General features: G+C 41.4%; 1 protein-coding gene across 10 annotated transcripts in view; it reads right to left on the reverse strand.

Moving 5' to 3' along the window:
• Positions 1–24,148, reverse strand: part of LOC139614596 (dehydrogenase/reductase SDR family member 13-like) — a 138,835-nt gene that overhangs the window by 114,098 nt on the left and 589 nt on the right. For 2 of the 10 annotated variants that reach the window (XR_011687094.1, XR_011687097.1), the window contains exons 2-7: positions 23,720–23,838; positions 23,277–23,400; positions 22,270–22,596; positions 21,756–21,985; positions 2,661–3,191; positions 2,423–2,514 (exon numbers count right to left, since the gene is read on the reverse strand). Coding sequence is in view for 5 of the 10 variants with exons in the window: in XM_071471963.1 (XP_071328064.1) it covers positions 17,800–17,979; positions 21,756–21,985; positions 22,270–22,596; positions 23,277–23,400; positions 23,720–23,838 (980 nt within the window). In the remaining 5 variants the exon portion in view is untranslated. The other 8 variants (XM_071471963.1, XM_071471964.1, XR_011687096.1 and 5 more) reach the window with 7 other exon arrangements.

Here is a 24,148-nt window from a genome sequence, read left to right on the forward strand (position 1 = left end):
TGTGTGATTATGGTGCTTGAAAGTCTTAATACTTCACTTCCACTCCTTAAAACTTGAAATTTAATTCTAGATTCACTTATTTCTTCATGATTTTGGGGCTTTTTATGTCTTGTTGTAGTTAGAAAACCTTTAATGGAACAGGGATTGTTTGCTGCAGCCTTCTGAAAAGGTTAGCATTAGCTTTTTATGTTTTAAAATGCATCATAGGTACACACTTAAGAAAAAAAAACAAACTTTGTCTTTAGAGGAAATACATAACTGTGGTGACAACTAACTCTGCCACCACCACAAACACTGCAACAACAAAGCTGTGACCAATCAGCATGAGAAGAGGCCAAAGCCGACACGACCACAGCAGCTCTGATGGCTTCTAACAGTCTATTGTAACTGCCATGGTCACAGTCATTTCAAATAAAGGTAAAATTGTCTATGAATGCTCTTCAGCCTCTCCTTTTTTTTTCCAGGTGAAAAAATTGAGCTGGGAGTGAAGGTGCTGCAGACGTTAGACACAATATTTTGATGGGAAGGACAGAGACATTTTTTATATCATTTTTCAAGGGCACTGCGCTGCTTTCACGAAGGTCCTCATGGATTTTCAATCAGTACTAACAGCAGTATTTGGTGACTACCACTCAGGGGAGGGCCCCACACAATGATATTTGACTTGAGGTTCAAAAGGCCATAGAGTCATTCAGACTTTGGCTGTCTCCTTTTTTCCCCTCATCGTGGCTGAATGTACCATTTCAGACAGAATGGAAGCAGCCACAAAAATGACTTCTCATTACTTAAAAGATATTTGGAGCAGTCTCTTAAATTACACAAGGCCTGACAATTGGTTAGACCTGGAATTCATTTTCACTGGAAAAGGACAGATGGACAATTTTCAACTCTCAAATCTCTCAGGGAGAGAATAAACCATTTCACTGTGAAGAGGAGCGTTTTGTGGACTAAATTGTCAGCTTCATACAGGTGAGGAGTTCTTCAAGGTCCAGTGACAGAAACGTGTCGGAGGTTGTGCAATGGCACCGCAGTATGGTCCTGGTCCAGACGAGTCTCCTCTGGCCTAGCCTCTCCAGCTAATAAATGAATTCAGGTTTGTACACAGCGTACATACATTTGCACCTATGGCACGCAATGTATTATTCTGCAGATCAGCTGTAAATATAGCGTGAACGTAAACAGACATTATCTTTTTCTGTGGGAATTTTTAAAGTGGCTAAAACAAGTGTCAACCCAACATGACGTCACCTGTTGGTTTGTGAGCTGCCGTTGTGAAAGCTTGAGTTTGCATTTTGGATGTTGCCATCTTGGTTTTTTGAGACTTGAAGAAACCATATTTGGATGAGAAGGTGGAGCTGAGGAGGAGTGAGGGGTGGATCTGACCTGCTCTGTCTCTCAATCACACAGTAGCCCCGCCCTATGTGTATACCCTGCTTTATGGTCTATTTTCCTCGATATGGATCATAATTTAAAAACGGAACATCATGTTGTATTGAAGAAGACTTGAAACTAGAGACTAAGACATAAACTCATCAGGAAAACATTCACTGAGGTAATAAATCTATGAGAAGTAGAGACATTTTCCCATAGACTCTGAATACAATCAGACTCTGTTTCCAACCAGTGGAGTCGCCCCCTGATGGTCAGTAGATATATGAAGCTTTAAGGCTCTTCAGCAGTGGCTTCACTTCTCAGTCCCAGATCCTACATCCATTTTTATAAACAGTCAATGGGCTAAAATACTTTTTTTTTGCTGTCCCCGTCCCAGCTTCTGTGCCGATGCTCGGCTGCTTCTCTAAATGGTAGCACACTGACTGGAATCTACTGTAGGTAACACACTGACTATAGATAAGTACCTCACACAACCCCTCATCAAATAACCTGAACCATCACTTGAAGGTGTGAAGCCAGTTTTTGTCTCAGTTGACTGATGTCATGTTAGCTGTAGCTTGCTAGCGCCATGCACACTGACCCTGTGTGTGTTTGGTTGACAGCTCAGACTTCAGTCTGGACTCAAAGTAATTCTGACTGGTGTGTTAGTTTTAATTGAGTTGAATCATAGTTTGTCTCAGGTCACAACTTCATATTTGTTCCCACTTTTACCGACACCTTAATAACGGTAGATAATGAAGTAAAAATGAATGAGTCTGTACAAGATGTAAGAACCTTCCTATCATGTAACAGACATCTGGAGTGTGTAATGCTAAACCACTTTGTGTTTTAACTTGCATTTTGTTATTACATTTTATTCTTAAAGCACATTTCTGCTGTGATTTCTCAATGAAAAATGTAATAGCTTATATATTGTAATAATAAGCCAACTGTAATGATCTGGGTTTCATTTCTGGCAGTAGGGTCACCTGTAGCACCGACAACTTGTATCATCTGGAGGACACCGGTAAATCACAGCTCATCCCCTCACCTGCTGTCTAGTAGAAAAATTCCTCTTGGTGGCGTGCCGAGGAGAATGAAGGGAGCAAAGAATCGATATGAGTTCCTAACTGAGATATGAACCTAAGAAAAACAGAAATACCAAACTTTAGTGTGCACAACAACAACACTAAACAAACATTAAACGAGGTTCAACAACAGCGAGAATGAAAGATCAAGTTGAAACTGAGGGATATGAAAATGTAGAAGAGAACTCATCTGAACTGAACCTGAGGCCGGTTCACGGTCGCAGAGGTCGAGAGGGTGAATTAGAGTTGTGGGCTCAGCTCACCAGTGCCGTCCAAGTTACTGATGAGACCCAGCTTTTCCTGGACAGGAAGAGGTGAAGTGGATCGACTGGCCACAGAGCAGGCTATGGTTTTCCCAGAGGCAGAGCTGGCAGGGCCAGACATGGAGACACCAGGAATGAACGTGGAAACAGTGGAGATGTGGAGAACATTTTTCTTTCCAATTCAAATGGTGACACGGAGATCAGGTCATCAAGCTGTGTAGGTGATCGGGGCTCTACTATATTAAAGACGAACTGGCAATCAGTAAGTCCATGATAATAAGCATCATAGAGGGGAAGCTTGGTGTCCCATCTCTGCAGCCACGTCCAGAACTCGATGGAGTAATCAGACACCTGCCTGCCTCTGCGGCTCTGGGTGAGCAGATGTCACACTGCTTCTCGTCAAAGACCTTCCTCAGTTCTCTTGGTTGGTTGAGAGGGTTGTTGGATAGATGCATGGGTGGATGGTCATCTGAAAACCATGGGAGAACCTGGTGTTTGTGGAATTTAACATGTGTATTTTGAGGCAATTAAAGAATAATACTGATGTTATTCCTTGTTTTTAGCTTTATCATCGTCAACAAATCCCATGAAAACACCAAAACCAAGAATGTATTTAACAATCCCTCAATACTTTCTGACTCTTCTAGCCATTCTGTGGCACTCAGCCTCAAGCCGATTGGTTCCCGCTGATGTAAACTGATGATCCTGTTGTGAACTATATTCAGGTGTGAATTAAGACGCAGGGTTTGCTGCAACAGGAATATGTATAATTTATACCAGGCTTTGTTAGGACTGTTTTCAGGTGACTTGTTTACAGTGAGAAAATTTTAAAACGGCAAGTGTGAGGTCTGTGACTAGACAACATTACTTATGCAGCTTCTGACAGAGTAAGAAAACATGTTTGATCACCAGCAAAGGCAGAGAAAGGACACAGGTTCTGTCGGGGCAGGAGACATTAGACTGTCACTTGGTCTCACATAAATCAGCCTGTAACTGCTAAATCAATTCTGCTTATTGTCTCACAATGGACAGAATCAGGTGAATTCCACCACAGCCTCTGTTTCAGGGAATAATGAAGCTTCTGATGCAAGACTCTGTGGACCCCCCGAGCCCTCCGGGGCCCCAGGATCAAAGTCTCTGAAGCACAGATGCTGCAGAAAAGCAAAAAGCTACAGTCTAGTAATCTGAATGTTGAAACCTTTTTCGTTTTCTCCACTTTCTCCAGTTGTTTGTTGCTGCATACGAGCAATGCAATACGAGCAGCACAGTCATTATGCAGTGACAGGGGTCGACGGTGGCAGCAGCCAGCTGTATTTCTTGTGTTCAGCACGGGGAATGGAGACGGGAGGCTGCGAAAGTGGCCACTGCACCATGAGTGAGTGAGCTGTCTGCAGCATGATCGCAGCTCCATCTAGTGTCCCACACTTATAATTTCAGACATGATGCAAAGCAAAACCTGCCAGCTGGAACCACGCTTCACAGTTTGCAGTTAGTTTACAGTTACACAATAAATGTATATCATTCACTTCATTTCTCCTCATGATTATGGTCATTGGAAGTTAATCCAAGATAAGGGCTGAAAGTAATCCAGCTGGGAATTCAAAATAAAGCCATGCATCTTTAATTAACATTGTAAGTCTTAATAAGGAGTAAGATTTGACGTTCATTCAATTATCAGCTGTCACTTGTAGAAACAACTACTGCAGTGAGCTGCAAAGGCCTTATTTTTAGAAATCTCTTTTTTCCTCATCTTTGAAAGTTCAACAGTAACGTTTACAGATACAGTTCAAAAACATAACATCTAGATTTAATATGTTCATCACAGAAACAATCAAATTTACAAGAGTGGATATGAAATAAATGAAAACAAAAATGTACATATGTGCTCACTACAGTTTAGAGATGTAAAGATTTACATGCATCACGTGGCAGGTAAAAAAAAAAAAATGATAATAAAATTAAGATACACACGTTATCTGGATACAATACAGATTCATACTGGCTCATACTCTTTATCATATTAACAAAAACTGAAATATTCCTTTTACTGTAAATAAGGTCTTTGATTTTTTTGTTCATTTTTTTCCAGCATTTTTATATAGTATATATATAGTATAACAGCAACAGTTATATTTATATTCTGGGTTCCTTAACTAACTGTTATACATTAAATCAATTTTTTTTTTTTCGCAGAGAGACATCGTTATATAAAGCAACAGACTCTACATCCCAGGTCCTGCTTTTAAATTCAGGTTCAAACAACCAAACAAACAAATAGATCCAACAGCAGAACAGACGTGTATGTGTTGGACATGACTGTTTGTGTATGAGTGTAACTACTTCTGAATAAGTGTCCTTAAAATTTGGTTGAGGTTTTTTTTCCCTCATTTTTTCCTGTGATATTTTGGTATTTATTTAAAAGTCTGTCCTGTTTAGAAAAAAAAAAAAAAAAAAAAGAGTCCATAGGTCGTCTGTGCCAGCAGCTTAAAATGACCCACAGTTAGGTTTTATTGTTCGACGACCTCTAGTGGCAACTGTAGTTATGATACAGGGAAAGGCAGGAAGTTAGATCACGTGGTACATAAAGCGGAAAAGAGGAGATCGCTGTTTCCTAACGTTCCCTTCACCGTGTGTTTATTGTTGTCACCACGGTGACAAAGCTCCGCTAAGTGACGAATTACTTCTCTTAACCCAAACCACCACCGTTCCCTAAACCTAAACCAAACCACGACCAATGCACAACCTTAACTGCAAGTTTACTACCGTGACAGTGAAGCGCCAGCACACCTGCCGCTGGTACGCTTCTATAGGTCGTTTTATTGTTACCATGACGACAAAGGTCCAGTATGCCTGCCGCAGGTAAACGAGTGACCTACATGGTCATTTTAGTTTGTAGAGTATGTTATTTATCTTATTTGTATTCATCACGTGAATGACATGACATGTAACGACTCCTTTGAAAATATGATGGTGTAAAGAAACATACGTTAAATTTATTTCATAAAAGTAGATGATAAATATGTGATCAGCAGCGTAAAATTTAATAATTGGGTTACAGCACAATCCAGACTTTACTGGTAGCTCCGCTGATCATTTATAAACACTGATTGATAAAAGCGAAATATATATGAAATTAAAAAATACAATCGGGTGAAGAAACATGACAAAGTGGAAAGATGTCCGTAAAATAAAGTGTATTATAGTGAGCTTGCATCAGAGGAATGGCCCAGTCACCTTTTGTTTCCAGCCTGGGCTGCTGAAGGCCAGTGGAGCGTATTACACAGCCACAGCCTGCCTATCTGGGAGCCACTGCACGGTGAAAGACAGATCCTGCCTATAGCGCGTACACCTCTCACCCCCACCATCTTCCCCTTCCTTCCCTGCTGCATCCCAGTCTGGGCTCGCCGTCACCGCCACTGCTGCCGCCACTGCATCGAGAGGGAATTTACATTTTAATAGGCAGAGCTGCTCACCGTCTCCGAATGAGGGTATGTGTTCAGGCAAACAGCAGGAAACGCACCCAGCTGCATGTTTCCAATGAACCCTCCAGACAATTTCTGGGCTGGGGAAAATGATATTTTTAGCCACTGGGCCTCTCTGTCTGGAGCTTATGGCAGCATATAAACATTGTATGCGTATTATATGTACATATATACACATGCATATTTTGCAAAAAAATAAATAAATAAAACTAGAGCTCTGAAATGAGATTTGATACGGTGCCACCTCAGATCAGCAGCGATGAGGTGAGAACACGAGGCTGTTTGACCTGCAGAGCTCTCCCTGGTGCAGGGAGCAGACAGAGACAGAGACGGAGCAGAGCGGCGGCGGCGGCTGCAGAAAGAAGGCCTTGCTGTGGGCCCGTCTGATCACAGAGCATGACGGTTCCATCACAGCTGTCATTAGGCACCAAACAAAAGGCGCATCAAGACCAAGACTGAGAGAGGAGGAGGAGGGAGGGGGGGGTGGTCCTCGTCACTCCTGATGAAGCACCAGCCCCGGAGCACGGAGAGGGAGGTCAGTATGGGTACAGATTCCAGTTTAACACAGAGGCCATGATAACATGTTGTTCTCTCTTATATTGTTTATGGTTTGGTTTATATATTATTTTTTTCCCCATCTCTTCATTGATTTTAAGACAATAAAGTAATGAAGGGATCTCATCAAATTAATCAAACAAAACACAAGAAAGGTAAAAAAAGAAAAAGAACAATTAGTCAGAATATATTCAAGGAACCTTTTCATATTGTTTCTGATTTAAAGGTGCAGTAATAAACGTTTATATATGAATCACAGGCTGAATTATGTGATATGGAAGTTGTTGCTCGCAATGACAGAGTTATCACCAGCTCCTGAGCTCTGTGGAGCATTTTAGCATCTTTTGACTGATTGTTTTAGTTGATACATGAACCTTTTATTAACTTCAAAACAGCTGCTGTACGTTTGCTTATTTAACCATGTGGAGCTGTGTTTCTGGCCACCTGAGGGGTGGGGTTGCAGGAGCACCAGCACAGAAGGTGAGGGATGTGCTGCTGTGGACGGGGCCATCAGCACAAATGGGTTTGGGCCACTTAAAAACATGCACAAAGAAAAAAAAACAATATCAGTTGGTGTGAATATTTTCACCACTGCTTCTTGCCTTCAAACAGCCCTTTACTTTGGAACTGCTGTTACAGTTGAGGACAATTGAACAATTGTATTACTAAGCACAAGCAAGCCTACGAATGTAGGAATGTATTACTCTGCAGATCAGCTGTTTGAGTCAGACAGAGCTAAGTGAAGCTGCAGTTCCAAAGCAAAGGGCTGTTTGATGGCAGATAAAATGGTGAAAATATTCAAAATAAACTTAAACTAATATTAGCTTTTTTTTTTTTTGTCCTGCTGCTTCTCTAAACTGGGAGCTGATGTGAATCTACTGCAGGTGATACACTGAGTATCGATAAGAACCTCAAACAACCCTACATCAAATGACCCCAACTATCACTTTTAGTTCAATATTTACTCTTGTTTTATTAAAAATACTAATAATAATAACCTCAAACACTTTAAAACTGGTCAGTGAGTTATTACTAATTAATTTTACACTGGCTGAAAATAAATGAGGAGTAACGTAGTTCCTGTCCACATTTTATATGTTCTAGTTAAGAAGACATTATCAAAGGGGTTACAACCCCCCCACCCCCTCCTACCTTGATTTTTCACAGCATCTCTGTTATTCTGGAGAGTGAGACAACACAATGCGTCACAGCTTCGGGCATGCAATCAAGACTGCAGCCCCTCCCCACTCTAATTAATAACTATTGAACATGCCAACAACAATCAACACTAATTAAAATGTGTGCTTGTTGACAAGGGTACAAGCTTTATCAAAAGACAGGAGGGTGTGAGTTGGAGTGTGTTTGTGTGTGTGTGTGTGTGACAGAGAGAGAGAGGGCATCGGTGAGGGCCTCTGTTCTCCATAATAAGTTAACGAAGTGCCCCAAGCCATAGTTCTAATTCAAAACCAGCCACAACTGCTGTCGCTCTATGACACTGACTGTTGGCACAGGGAGGCAGGACGGCTCCCCCAGCTGCAGAGTGACTGAAATCTACACTGTGTGTGTGTGTTGTTTCGAGAATATGATCATTGCAGTATCACTTGCTTAAACAAAGACAACAAACAATCTGTGAACAAAGGACGTGTTTTGGTCCATGATGATCCCAGGACACAAGACAGACATCAAGGCCAAAGAGAGTAAACTGAGAGAGGTGTCACTTTTTTCAGAAATGCAACCTTTATTAAGGGTTTATCACTAAATAATGACTAATGGTTGATCATTTATTTTGTGATGCTTTAATGGTTTAAAAGTAGTAAGTCAGTTCATCACCTCTGGGGCAAAAAACTTACAAAACTATGGCATTATCAAGAAGTAAAATAAATTATTATTAATTTTTAATAATTAATTATTATCAAAGGTCCCATATTGTATTCAGAAACTGAGCCTTAAAACAAGCTGTCAGGACTTCTGTAACTTTGTGATGTCACAACAAATCAGTCACTGCTATCAGCCACACCCAAACCCCGCCCACCTGGACCCACAATCCAACCTTGCAGGATTTGGTTTGTCTGAGTGTTTACCTGAAATTAGCTTCATTCTTATTTGGTCAATAACAGTCAGCTAATCAGATTGGCAGGTTGACTGATTGGCTGACTGACCTGTTGTTACTAGAGCTCCAGAGAGAAGCCTGAGAGAGGAGATGTAAAACTACACTGAGACGGTTTTTGATTCTTAAACCACAAATATATCTTCTGATAGAGATCAACACTTCAGATAAAACTACAGAAAAGGGTAAAAATATGAGATCTTTAAATAAAATCTCACGTTTATCTAGAGCTGATAAAGCCATAGTTCCAAACCTCCTACTCTTGTAGTTTAGAGACTGACTGACAGTAATTTGATCACACTTCAGTGCGAGTGAAATGTGAATCCTCACACCACCTGTGCTGACTGCTGTGTTGGTGTAAACTGAGAGTTGAAATAGTGAGTAAGTGCAGACTTGATATGTTAGTAAGTAATTAATAAAAGGTAATGGCTCACAGGTTTGTCATTTTCAAAAAAGCCAACAGCAAGCTTTACTGTCATTTGCAGTATTTATGTTAAGGTGCAACTAAAATTACAACATATTTATTGGTCTGTAACAAACCCCGATGGAGAGTTTTATATTTTATATTTCTTCATTTCATGATGGCTCCCTCTGGTTTTGCATTAATTTGATGGAATACTGCTGCAGTATCAGTCTACGCAGACAAAGACCTTATTTTGACACAGCTGATCAAACCTTACATTGAGCAGTTATGTCATCGTTCGGCGCAGAGCAGATGTTTGCACTGAGCCGGACAGCAGCCACAGCCTCCGAACATCAACCCACATTAGCTTTCCTGCTCTAACTTGTCCTGCACTTTCGCTTGTTGAACGAGCCACCAAACAAACGTTCACTGGGGGAAAATGCACTGCTAATGTCAGTTTGTAGGCGAGATAGCTAATTAGCTCCTGCAGCACACTAAACAACATCTAAGTAAACATGAAGATGTTTCTTTGGTCCAGTTGGATGCTGGTGTGCAACAACATGTCTGCCTGTAACGTGTTGGGCCCAGCACAAGATTGTTTACCCCATGTGTCGTTTGTGTAACACACACAACAGTGCTAAGACGGCATATGAGGCCATGTCTGCATGTACATATGTATTCAGTGATGTCCCATGAACCTCAGTGGAGCTCTGCATTTATAGAAAAATTGATTATGAACATGACCTAGAAACCCTGTAACAGGCCTGCTGAAGCCAAGTTTGAATGACCTACATTCCACCTACTGACAGTCCACTGGGTGCTGCGGTCCCTGTGGAGCCTCGGCAAATGAAAAAGTCCATTTAAATGGGACAGTTCTGGATCATCTGGAGAGAGGCTTCAACCCAGAAGCACAAACAAACACAGTCAAGTCCATGTTGCTAACTTGGAGCTCGGGCAAAACAGTGAGCTCACCTTGACAGGCTCGAGCAGTGGATCCTTAAAGACCAGGAAAGGTGAGGGTGAACCTCCAAATGGCTGATGACCCTGGAGATAGGGAATGGCCCCACGAATCTTAGCGCCAGATTCCTACTCTCCGTCTGAGGGGAAGACTCAGAGTGGAGAGCCAGATAGTCTGTCCCAGGGGATATTGGGATGCAGCACCAAGACACCGGTTGGTGTTGTGCTGGTACCGGCCAATGGCACCGTCTACTGAGGTGTGTGTGTGTGTGTGTAATACATTCCTCTCCTTGTGGTGCCCCCTGATTAGTTGACGTCTCATGAAGAAAACAACTGGATCTGGGGCGGAAAACTTTACACCCAAGAAATGTTGCCATACTGGACAATTTTCCGCTCAATTGAGCGGCGTGTCTGACCAATCTGGCCAACCAGCCACACATGCCCGGTGGTTTCTAGCTGTTAAGACCAGCTAGAAGCAACAATGGCTAATATAGATGAACAATTTTGTGAAAATAGTGTTGATTCATTGCTCAAAAATCCATACAGTGAAAGATGCTGTCAGAAAAGCTCAGACCAGAGGACTTGAATGATAAACAGCCTTTTGGACACGTTTGAGGGAATAACTTTCTGGATGAACTAAAGGCATGCTCTTTTTCATTTCCCATGCCTGCTGTTTCGGACATCCACATCTGATCTGAATCTGATTTGAAGAATCCTTTGGTTAAAAAAGGGTAAAAAATACAAGGAGAGCAACCTTCATCCTGTCAACTCCCTCTCTCCATTTTACCATACACTTTCTACTGTCAACTATGTAAGGAATGAAAGCACTAAGAATATAAATGTGGTCAAAATGTTGGTTAAGTGGATTTTCTGGATGAACCCATCCTAACTTAGTTGTGGTAAAGTACAAAGTACAAAGCAGCAAACAAGACGGGAGCAGTTGGGAAATTACTGTTCAAATCTCAATTTCCATGAGCAGTTAATGGATTTATTTGTCCATGATGACTTAAAAGTCAAGGTCCAAATTTAATTCTTGATCATGATGAGATCATCATCAGATTGAGAGCGTGGCAGGAGACAGCGCATTGGAAGCACAGGATGTTATGGTTCATTTATATGTGGTCTGAGCCGCCGACCTTCAGTCCTCCAAAGAGGATGTCTGATGCTGTGGCCTTCCAAGATGACTCTCCCTAATTTGGGATACAGCGCACACACAACTACTGTCCTTGTTTGTGTGTCCAAATGTTGTGATGCTGTGTGTGAACAATTTCTTACAACTAAAACTGGATTTTCAAGGTAACCCTATGTCTTCATTATGTTTCTCTAATCTATTATGCTGACCTTGTTTCTGATGTCATAAGTGAAAGGAAGACAGACTAAGTTTGTCAACAAGTCCACTTTACAAAAGGGAATCAGGTTCCTCCACTACACTCACAGGAAAATAGCCCAACACCTACAAAAGGACACTTCTTCACGCAGGCTATTGTAAGTCCCGCGTGGTGTTAATTGCACAGATAGCTGACTTCAATCTGCGACTGCCAGCCTGGAATGTTTGCCTTTTCTCACCCACCACAATTAGCGTCCGATCGATGATGGCGCTCTTGCGGAATTTCTCAATCAATTTTCAATGAAAAGCAGAGAAAACCGGCGGCCTTGAGGAGTGTGTGTTGGTGTCAGCGGTACGTCCATGTGCTTCAAAATCCAACAAGCTGCAAACTGAAGCGCTTCTGTTTTCTGTTTAAAGTGGTTATGTTCTGCACTCACTGTCACAAATAAATCTACTCAGACACAGACATCAGAACCATTTGTTTTAAAAGTGCTCTTCACATTCTGAAGTCTGAAAGAAATATCAACATAATACTTTGGAAAAAATATGAGGAAAGATCAAGCAAAAGCAAGTACTGCAGGTCAGATAGCTTAAATAAATATAATTTATATAGTTGATTTTTATATTTATTATATTATTACTTTTTATATTGAAAATGAATGGGAAAAAAATAACAATGTCCAATTTGAAATGTGTTGCAATGAACCAGTTACCTTCTTTTTTTGCCTCTATAACTCCTTGTTTCTGTTTCCCAGCCACAGTTTTACAGTTTGGTTTCAGTCTCACAGCTCTAATCAGCCTGTGTCCAGCAGCTGCAGACAAAGCTCTGATCAACTGACCGTAGAAATAGTAACGTGCTGCACACAGTGGAGCATTTAACTGCTAAGTAACTTTGGTTGTTTCAGTGAAATTTGCATTTCTTAAGCTTTGTTTTCCACCCTCAGAATGTCTCATGTATTGACAGACTGCAGTGAGTAGGTGATTTTTAGTTTTATAAATCCAGACTGACAAGGAACTTTAGTCCCATATGGCAGCATCATTTTAACAGTAGAGGAGCAAGAATCCTCAGGTAATAAACCTATTGCGACTGAGTGAATGAATGTCACACAAATACATTTTCCTATGCAGCTAATGGGTAATTTGTTACCATGGTAACCAACAAACCTGTTCAATTTCTATCTAATTAATAGCTTTTCCCGCAGTAACCTGTCTGATATGTTGCTGTTTTACAGCCTCTGCTCAGCAAGCAGCATTTTGGAGAGCAGGCTCATTTACCTGAGTGCTATGAATGAATGTCTGTTTAAGTGGCTTTTAAAATGCTAGAGGTTCACTTTCTCTCCATGTTTGGTTCATATCGTTTCCAGACACAGTGGGTAACAGGCAGCATAATTAAAAGAATTGATGATTAAAACATCTATTAACACTTGCACACTGAGCCTGATAGTTTTATGCAGTGATTTGTCACAAGATCTGAAACTGCTCTTTGCACACTGGAGAAACTTGGGCCAGGGAAGTACTACGTCAGTGTTTTCTTATGTGGACAACCGAATGTCACTTTGTGGTGTCGCTGCTGCATTGAGCCCAGCTAACAACCACCAGAAACTGCAAAGTGGAAGAGAATAAGCATAGAATGCTGATCTATACATCCTAATGATTTTGCTGTCTCACCAGCAGTGGGGATAAAAATGTCAAATTTTAAACTGATAACGAGAGAAATGCTTGTTTTTGGTGTAAGTGACATCACAATGGTGGTCTGAGTGTAATCAAGTCTGAGGTATCTATGGCGCTGTGCTGGAAGACAGTAGGTCGCCATCTTCAAGTGTAAAGTGAGTTGCTATGCCAAAGGAAAGTAGCTTGAGGTCTTTGTTATGATACAAGTGATGCAGCAGCTGTTCCTTTCTGCTGTGGCGCTGAGCACTGAGTCTAAAGTGAAGCTCTTGATGTGAAAGACAATACACGTTCCAGCCCTCACCTTTCTCCCGCAAAGAGCTTTTGAGTAATGCTCACAGAAACTGTCGCAGGATGGCTGGGCTCATCCTTAGGAACACGGTGAATTGCTCAAACATCTGGAAGAACTGGGAGTGGAACTGATGTTCCTTTGCACAAAAGCTGACGTGTTTGAGCCTCTGATTACAAGTCCCATCTGGGGAAGCTTTAGAATCTAGGAAGACCTGCAGAATGGGGCTCCAGAGAAAGACATCTGGAAGCTGGAAAAGGATGGAGGGATGGTGCAACGGAATTCAAAGCTGTTCCTCTTCTTGGGAGCATGAATGTGCTCAGCAAATGTCATGGCACCGAATAAGTTCATTATATTGAGTAAAATCCACATGCAAATTGGGATTATGGTGTAAAGCTAGAAGCCTTATGTTCATTACCATCAACAGCATTTATCATCCAGTCGTCTTGTGTGCAAAGATGATAACTAAAAGAAAGCGGGGTCTTCCGATGACCTCAGTAAACGCAGTTCTTCTGGGGAACATGAATGTGCTCCCCGATGGATGGACGTGTTGATGAGGAGACCTCTGACAGTGAATGGAGTTAATGTTATTCTACCTGTGGGACTCCTGAGTTCCATCTTCTTTGTCCAAATTTGAATTTCCTGGTAACTGCCAAGACGGGGCAAGTGATAAACCCAAATCAAAGCTTCAAAACATCCCTCCAGAAAGGGGGGGGGGGGGGGGGGGGGGGGGGGGTTAAGGTTGACAGGAGATCCATGGGAAATGTAGCCTTTACCTTGATAAATTAATTGTTGCAATAGCAAATACTTATTTTGAAATGTATGTTTGTATTATAACTCTACTCAAGGATCAATATTAGTCTGAAATACTGTATCTGCAGAACAATGTGGCATAATCATAACTTACCGACTTTCCATCACTTGGGCCGAAGCCACAGAGATTCCCAGGGGAAGTGTTTAGTTAAATTCACTGTTGACAGTCTGAGCTGCACATGGGAGGGGTTGGGAAATGGGAGAGGAAGGTGTGTTCTACGACTCAAGCAGTCGAACACGCCGCAGCATATCGGTAAACACCGTTAATCACAGGTTAGCAGATGGGAACGTTAATTGCAGCGGAGGAAATAACAAGACCCAGAGGATGCTTCTATTTATCGACACCCGCACTGTTACTGATAAGGGCCGGACGGGTGTGTGTGTGTGTGTGTGTGTGTTCACACTAAAAAGTGAGGAGTGTCTGGAGGAAAGAGGTGACGGGGGGGGGGGGGTTTAATGTTGAATATGAGCTAACCAACATGTTACTTTGTTCTTTACACATTTTCCACCGACATCTCCCTCAATCTTTAAACATCCACCCACACAAACGTAAGTTACCAGCAAAACAGACAAACTATAATTTCAAAAAAAATATCTTTGAGATCTGGATGATATCTGATGGCAATAAATCCTCAGGGTGACACATGGCAGTTAAAGAAATGCCCAACTCCTTTCATTTTGTATTTCATATTGAAGTTGATGGATGTGTTAAAAGAGCTGGATATTGTTGCCAGTTTTTCACCACTTCAGTTCAATAAAGCATATCCCACGTACGATAAACACGAGGTATGTCCCAATTCCAAATCAAAAACTGATTTCACTCAAATATGAAAATTGAGTTGCATCATTTTACAGTAAATAAAAAATCTACCAACTCCTATGCTGTATGTTATCATGGGAAATAACCTGTTAACACTAACCAGCACTGACAGTGAAACTATCAACCAAATTGCAGCAGAGTCTCGCCGAAGTCAACAAGCCATTTCATTTTAATTTTCCTAGTTGTAGCACACAATCGGGGCTGTTCTGACAGAACATAGTTTGTTTTCATAAAAAATATTGTTTATTTTTATGAATACCTTTGTTTCCTTGGTTGTACAGAGTGTATCTAACTTCATGCATCAGACCTGGAGCCTCTACATGCAATACTCAAGTTTGTAACACTATTCAAGGTTGTAAAGCTTTCACGTACAGCTGACAGGTAGTTTGGTAACATACAGAAGCAGATAAAGTGTTTGAAGGTGAGGACTTTGGTCATGTCATAATTTAGAGTGTGAGCATTTGGTCAGCACCTACCAGTGCAGACCCAGGTACATCCAACTTGCAAAAGTACCAGTAGAAAAGCTTTGTTTGTTTATTTTTGACCTGCACCGTTCATTTCTTGTATTTTGGCCACATTGTGCAAATGTTTACTGCTCATTTGTTAAAATTAAACCAGGTTAAATTGGTCATAACCTGGAAGATTGGCCTCAATGACACAGTGCCTTAAGTTCATGTCTACTACTCATATTTTACTTCATATAACTTTACTGTATTTATACCATGATTACAAGGGGAGGTTAACCATGTCAAGCAGGCGTATTTTTTTTTTTTACTGTCAACTATAATACTTAATAATACTTAAAGTTTTCCACTTTTGCTGACAACAAACATTCAAAAAATTGGTCCATTTATTATAAACAGTGACAAAGTTAAACAGACTGAGATAAATATCAGTTTCTCTCAGTCAGATGTGTTGATGTTGTCCCCACGCAAACAACCTGCACGTCTCCCACAGCATCTAAATCAATCAGCATGGCTCTATGCATCCAGTAGCTGCTAATTGATGCACTAATCCAGTCACTAAGCACTGCAGCGCCGTGAAGTCTGCCCAAAGCAAACACACCACACGAGTCATCAACAAGCTGCTTCTCAAACAAGAGAGTGGAGCAGGACTGACAGAACATCTATGAACTATAGATCACGGAGGAGAAGTGCAAACTCGTGAGCTGCAGACCTTTGGCCTGGAACAACTCGGCTTTCTCATCTAATGATCCTTCATGAGATGAAGCTAAAACACATTTTTATTGTAGCTCCTACTTTTTCTGCAGTGTTATTTTAACCAGTGTGGCTGCGAGGTGCACATTTAGTTTGCTGACAACTCCTCACCCCACACTGAGGTCACAACTTCTTTGGGGGTTTATTTATTCAGAGGTGTTTTTTAAGGCTGATTTTGTATCTTTAGGGATCAGTGTATTAAATTTGACTGATGAGTGAAGGGTTTAGTATTTTTTGCACCAGAATTTTATTTCCGATAACGTGGAAAAGATTGTGAAACAGCATTTGAATCTCCATGTTGGCATAAAATGTTTTTTTTAAATTTCGTAATAATTCCTTGGCAAGTTTCCCTGAAAAAAAAAAAAGTAATCTTGTGGCAATCTTAGGAAAAATAGAGACAAAGTTCTGTAGCTGTTTACATTTTACATCTTTTCCTCCAGCAGGACTCATGAAGTACTACTAATGTGAAAAGCTGCATGAATATAAACATGTATGGACAGATCATGTTGAAGTTTCCATGACAAAAAAAAGCTCTGGAAGATCCAGAGTGGGAAAGTCCACCAAAGTTCAGACGTATTATCTGAGCCTTCTATCAACACTTAGAATGTAGGGTTGGGTAAAAACTGTGTTTCCCATTCAGTCTGGAGCGAGACGAGGTTGCAGCCTCCCTCTGATTTTCTTCTTCTGGCCCATCGATCGGATCATGTCCCAGACCACAGCAGATAAACCCAGAGGCATTCAGTGAACCTTTTTCCAGCAGCTTGAAGACTTGTACTTGACCAAACTATCTGCTACAACAACTACCACAACATAGGAGAGAAGACAGAGAAGCTTGACATATTTGCCAAGTAAACAGGTAAAACCTTGGACAGAAAACTTTGGTCATGGTTGGGTCATTTGCTTTGAATGGAGCCAAATCACATTCAGAACTCTACTCTGAAAACCTGGTAGACTCTGAATGACCTGGAGCAGAACTGTTATGGACCTGGTAGCCACAATGAACTAAAGTTTGGAGTTGGCTAAACATGTTAGAGAACAATGGATGGAGCTCATTGAGGTCATATGTCCCACAGGGGAACAAGGATGACATGGACAGGACCAGGGACTATACCACCAACCCTACAAAGGATGTGTGGTCCATTCTACATTCTGAACCACAACCACCATCCTGCCCTGACACGCAACGGTCAGAGAGCTGCTACAAGAACAAGACAACAAACAGCTTGTGAAATCTTTCATGTTTAAGAATCCTCAAAGTTCAAGGTGAATAATTTTAAATCCTTTAATAACCCAGTAAAAGGTTTGTCCATCCGAATGACGAGAAAACATCTCTTTACTTCTCGTGGTATGTAGTCATGCATAGAGGTTTTGTTTCATTAGCTGAGGTTTTGAGATGTCTTTGACATTTCTGCAACTTTGAAAAATGACATTAAAAAAAATTAACAGCAACACGTCTTTTGTCTGTCACTGTCGGTTTTCAGGGTAGTCCACAGATCCTGCTTCATTGGAACCACTTGTTGTGTTAAACTTTGTAGTCTTGTTTGGGTTGATACTGAACTTAATGACCTCTTGCCTGTAACTGTCTGCCCAGTGTTTGCTGGAACAAGTGTGGCGTGGCGCTGTGATAGAGAAAAGGTTGTCATTAAAGCTGCGACTCAAGGAGGATTCAAGTTTACCACGGGTCCTTTCAACATGCAGCAGAGAAAGCAGTGAAGGGGAGGGGGCAAGGGAGGGGACAGAGGGATAGTTGAAGGCAGGAGGAGATAGGAATCGATTGTGGAAGTGTGTTTCTCCCCACCAACACTGAGGTTAAAGGAGAAGCCTGCGCAGGAGAATGTCCTACTGAGTAATTACAAGAGCACCTCTCTTAACACACTCAACTGACCTGGCTTTCATGCCTACCCGTGTTAATAATCAGTGCTCATAATGAACAGAATCCATAGGTCTGCTGGGTTAAGGTCCTCAACAACCTTGCTCCAAGCAACAACAGCCAAGGAGCAGCAGGACGCGAGCTGTGCTACGCTACTGCCACCTTGTGGACAGACTCAGCACTGACAGTTTCAAATGGCTTTAGGATTTTAGTCTTTTAGGAGGGAGATATATGTGAAATTTGATTAAATGGTAATAACAAGCTTGTGTCCAAAAATTCCATTTACAACAAACACTTAAGTTATTAAACTGAAGACACAAATCAGTGACTAAAAAACCTCCAATATGAATAAACTGAATGTGTTTACTGGAAAGGTTTATTTTTGATTGTTAGTGCTTCCAGACACTGATCCTTTCAGTGCCATAATCATGTCTCCTTTTCCTTATTTCCTAAACATTAATGTCCCCAAAGTTTATACATAATTTGATCATGGAGCATTCGACTGTGTGGAATCTGTTGCTATCATATGAACTGTTAGTTATTCTTATTATTTAATGTCTCGACACATCGTACAAACCATTCTTCCTGCAATGGAAAATATCATAATACATCATAAGACAGAATTTGCTATAATCCAGGATAGTTATTTCTTTTGTATATAAAGCATCAAATATATTTTCAACTTCGGCTTTATTAACATATTCTTGAACTGACAACATAAACATGACAAATGATACAGGTTATGTGACTTTTAAATAACTTACAATATAAATATCTTTCATACCCAGAGTGCAGCCAAGCCAGAAAAGGTATTTACCTTATTATTGCAGTTTTTTTCAGCTGCAATAACATTTATACTTTATTTGTTTGCTTTTGTCTTTTCAAATACAGTGAAACTGAAAAAAAAAATGAAAAATGTATTTTCTCCAGAATGCCAGGAAGTTTTGCTTTCCTACCAGGACTTTGTATGGCTTTTCCCTTTTGTTGTGTTGTTATGCATCTTCTCTTTTCTTGTATCACGTATGTACGGCATCTGGCTCCATTTCCAAGAAGATCCTTTTATTACTGAGTTTAAAAAAAATGTAATTATTTTTCCTCATAGCATTAATTTTTTGAGCAATGAAAGCAGTAATTAGAAAAACCACCCACCTCCTTGTCCCTGTTCAGGGACAAATATAAAACTTACAAAGTAAGTAAGTGCGGCTTACTTGTAAGTAAGTACAATCCTTATCCTAACAGCTAACTGACGAATTGCCTAATTTCTTTAATTTTATTTTCTGCTAGTAAAGTAAGTAAAAGTACAGTAAAATAAATATGATCACTTGGTTGAAGATTCAAAGTGGATTTTTATTTTAATCGTGTCAGCCTGAATGAAGCTGGTCCACCTTTATGTCCACCAGGGTAGACGGCTGAAAACACATCTTCACTGCGGTTCCACAAGCTTCACTTGCACTGTATAAAGACTAAAACCTCCAGTCTCCAATCCTGTATAACGTCAAGTTAAGAACTGGGTTCAGCATCAGCGCCTTTGCATGTTGTCTTTGGTTTTATTTAAAATGTTATCTGCTTTATAAAGAGCCATTCTGATCAGGTCACTTTGTTTTTTTGAGTGACTTGATACTCTGGGTGTTGTTTTAACTGGATGAAATATGTGACTGATAGCAGTCATGGTTGAAGAGCTTAACCATGAGCATCACTGATACAAGCTGTGTCCCAAGTCAGGGGCCGCATCCTCTGTGAAGATGTGGCCCTTCACAGTCTTCATAGGCTGCGAAGGCCAAAACGAAATAAGACGGTCTGGTCTACAGAGGATTTTTGCATCACCCACCCTTGCAGTTGCCATGCAAGGCATGTCACCTCACAACCTAACTTTTTTCACAAAAACATGAGGTTTTAAGGCCCTTGGTTTTAACAGTTGTACTGTCAGCTGTTGAACTGAGCTGAAACACAAAAACATTTAAAAGTGTAATCCTTGGGCTCTCTGTCAGTGTTGTTTGCTGCCATATTATTTTCATTATCAGCACACAATTAATCTTGGGATAGGTTGGAGCCTTCGCTGTCCATGAAAAGACGGCAGCGTTTGAAGATGCTCTCAAAATGGGACAGTGTAGTCGCGCTGCTGTAACTCAATCGGTCTCAAACGCAGCCTCCGAAGGACGTGGCCCCTGAACTGGGACACAGCTACAGCCTGACACAAGCACAGCAGCCCTCCTCCTCCTTTTGGATAAAATATGCTACAGACAGAGACGTGAAGCTTTGAAGCAGACTGCAAATCTGTTATTTCTTCTCTGGCTAAGGTGAAGTATGAAGAGCATCTCCACCCACAGAAAATGTGTCCATTTTGTTTTACTATACAAGTAGACAATGTACCAAATTTAATTTAATGAAAACCATGATAGGTATTAATACATGTTTAAGATTGACAGCACATTAGAGCTAAACATGTTTCCCTTACTGGACAATCTGTGGGATGAAGCTAGAAATGCAGGGTTCAGTAGCAGCCACAGAGGCTGAGGAACAGTATTATGTCAGACAAAGTGACTGAAGTCCAGATAGTTTTGGAAAGTTGGGTTTACAGTCAGAGCAGTAAATATCATAAAATCAAAACTATAGAATTTGAGATTAAAGGCAGACCACTTCAGTGAAACTGTTGTCAATGCATTTGAAGAAAATCTGTGCTGAGGTTTCGAGCTGATTTCTGACTTTGACATGTGAATTTGTACCTTTGACAAAACTGTCCTACAAGGGTGACATTTGAGGGAACAGATAACCAGAGAGTCAGATATCATATAAGCTGTGATGCATCATCTTGATTTTTTTTTTTGTTTTTTGGGTTTTTTTAAAAAAAAAAAATTTTTTTATAGAGATGTGGAATGGTTTGCAGATAGTTGTGGATGGTAATGCAATTGTCCAGTTTAGCATCACAGAGAGAAGTGTCTCATCGACCTGCCAGCACCATCTATTTCCAGCACAGAAAGTGAATTTTACATTCACCCAGAGCAGTTTTCTCCTTCAACATTTCAGCTTGTTTGGCCACACACAGTGAAAAACCACTGACAAATACATCAAGCATGTCAATAATGATAAGAAGCAGGAAGCACTGGAGCTTCATTACACAGGGCTCCATCAAGACTCAGCCGACATGTCTGATCTTTTTTGCATTGTTCTACATACTAACATCTGTACCTGCTGCAGATTATCAAATAAACCACACCTGTGCATTTTTAAGCGAGTCAGTAATCAAGTCGGAAGAATGGTCCCCGATGAGTTCCCCGACAGCACTAATGTGGTTTCACCACAAGTGCAATCATGACATCTCTTTGACAAACAGGAGGCACAAGTGTAAGGCTGCGTACTCACATCACACATTATACATGTGTATGGCCATAAGAAACCCGTTGTTAAAGGAGCAGAGACCAACAATAACACATTAACCCTGGGGGCCTGTTGATCGCTGGTCCAGTCTCTGGAGCTTCTGGATCAGGTTTCAGTCTGTTATGATAACCCTGTTAACCTCTCACTCACCTCCCACAGCTTCTTTGCCAGGGCGTCATCTCGTCCCTTGGCTCCCACTTGCTGCAGCCCACAGTTAGAGAAGTATCGTCCGCTGAGAGGCTCGATGCCCTCCTGCAGGGCGCAGTACAGGGTGGTCTGAGACCCCCCCTCTGGGTCCCTGAAGAAGAGCTTGGCAAAGGGCATCATGAGGAGCTGCAGCCATGGGCTCATACTGCGACACAGTTCTGTGTAGATGACTCCTGAGAAGAGCAGGAATATGAAGTTTGGGTGAAATGCTTCATTTCTGTTCCTCCTGCTGCAAGACCTGCACTCTGATACTGATCGAGTGGCAGCGACACTGAGGACCTCTATGGTGTATTATTTTATTTTAAGGCTCGGTTTCTGAATACAGGCTGTGTGCATTTCTCTGTGGACTGAGGCTTTGATACTTTCACAGTATTAATATAGAACCTAGACCTGCTTTATAATCACAAACACATGAAACCTTTAAAAATTCTAACTGTAAAATGTGGTGTCCACTGACCTGGGTGCAGGCTGTAGCAGGTGACACTGGTGCCCTCCAGCCTGTTGGCCAGCTCCCTGGTGAAGAGCACATTACACAGCTTGCTGCTGCAGTACGCTTGAAAGTCGAGCCAGGTGGACTGACCCGACACTAAATCTTTCTTGGAGGTCAGCAGAGGGAAGTGGATGTGCCCGAAGCGGTGCAGAAGTGCGGCCACGGTGACGACGCGGCTGGGACCGCACTGCTGCAGTCGCTCAAGGAGAAGGTTGGTGAGCAGGAAGTGACCCAGGTGGTTCACCCCAAACGCCACGCCGAAGCCGTCCTCAGTGTGTCCCGGACCCATCACACCTGAAACACAGGGTGTGTTTTATAGCGTGTATACACTGTGCAACTTTGGACTGTCCCAGATGAAAAGATGACTGGTTGCAGCTCCAAACAGTGGTCCCATGTTGCACTGCGAGAAAGGTTCAAAGATGTTTGTTATCATGGTCTTGTGACTAAATACAGCCTGGAACGTTGTACATTTATATGTAAGCTAAAAAAACACTTACCTAGGCTGTCCTCAGGCAAAATTGGCATCCCAAGTTGGCCACAACCAGGTCCACATTCTCCTCCTCCTCCTCTTTGTATTTTTCCATACACATTGATACATACTGTAAATGTATTGCAAAGGCTTGCTTCCTGCTCAGATTCACTGTTTACCACTGTACTGGTGCAGATCGATGATGCACGCTGATGATGTTTCTTGTAGACTGACTTACATTATAGCCTATGATTCAGGTGTTGATCATGTACAGCCTATATGCATCAAACCTGATGTCGTACTCAGTTCATTAGATCCGTGTCGCACAATGCGGCCTGCAAGCAACTTATAAGATTCCTGAAATCTCAGTCTGTAGGCGCCTTTGTTTTACTGCAATGTGCTGGTTTGTTTCCCTCAACTATACCTTTTCTTGTTTTATGAGGAAAAATAAAACATAATAAAATATGGATCATGTAAAGGAATATTCATATTTCAACCTCTTCACCTGCGTTGTTGATCAGGATGTCCAGTCTGGGCTCAGTCTTCAGGAAGGTTTCAGCAAACCTGCGGACGGACTTTAGACTCGCCAGATCCAACTGCATAAACACCACCTGATTGTTCCCGCTCTCCTGAAAAACAAGAATAATCTGGCTGAAATACACAAATCTAGCAGAAATTAACTAATGGAAATTGATGCCTTCTGTATTTAAAAAGACAATTAAAATATACATAATACCGTGCAAAGGTTTTGGGCAATAAAAATAAAGTTATGACCAAAGAGGTCCACTGTGCAGGCACCCAGTATTGCAGGTTTAACAGATTTTGGAGAATATATGGACTATGCTCTATAGTCACAGTTTTTGAGACTAGTCGATCCTCTGACGTGTGAAGTGGGCTCAGCGATCTTGATGGGCAGCTGACACAGAGTCTTGTTTGCAGCTTACTTACTCTGCGGATGTCGAAAGCAGCGGCCTCAGCTCTCTCCTTGTTGCGGCAGGCCAGGATCACCCTGGCTCCTCTCCTTGCCAGGTCCAGAGCTGTGGCCTTGCCGACGCCAGTGTTGCTTCCTGCGCGGGAAAATGATGATTCACACACATCAAACTCAACAAGAACTGACCAAAAAAAGGCAGCACGTTGAACTTAGTGACACCTAACAGTCATTCAGACGCCTATCAATTTAATGTTTACTTGCAAACAAATACACAAAGGATTAAAGGTGTACAAAAAATAAAAATGCAATACAACACAATACAAGGCCCAAACAAACCATGATGAACCATGCATTCAGTGAAGCTGCACATTTTCTCAGTTCTCCAGGATTGCTTTGGCAGGGGTGTGTTCTGCACATATGTAATCTGACATTGTGACTAAATAAGT

Source organism: Trachinotus anak, unplaced genomic scaffold (genome assembly GCF_046630095.1).
Source record: "Trachinotus anak isolate AG129_WGS33_773 ecotype Australia unplaced genomic scaffold, CSIRO_AGI_Tana_v1 ptg000034l, whole genome shotgun sequence".
Taxonomy (NCBI): Eukaryota; Metazoa; Chordata; class Actinopteri; order Carangiformes; family Carangidae; genus Trachinotus; species Trachinotus anak.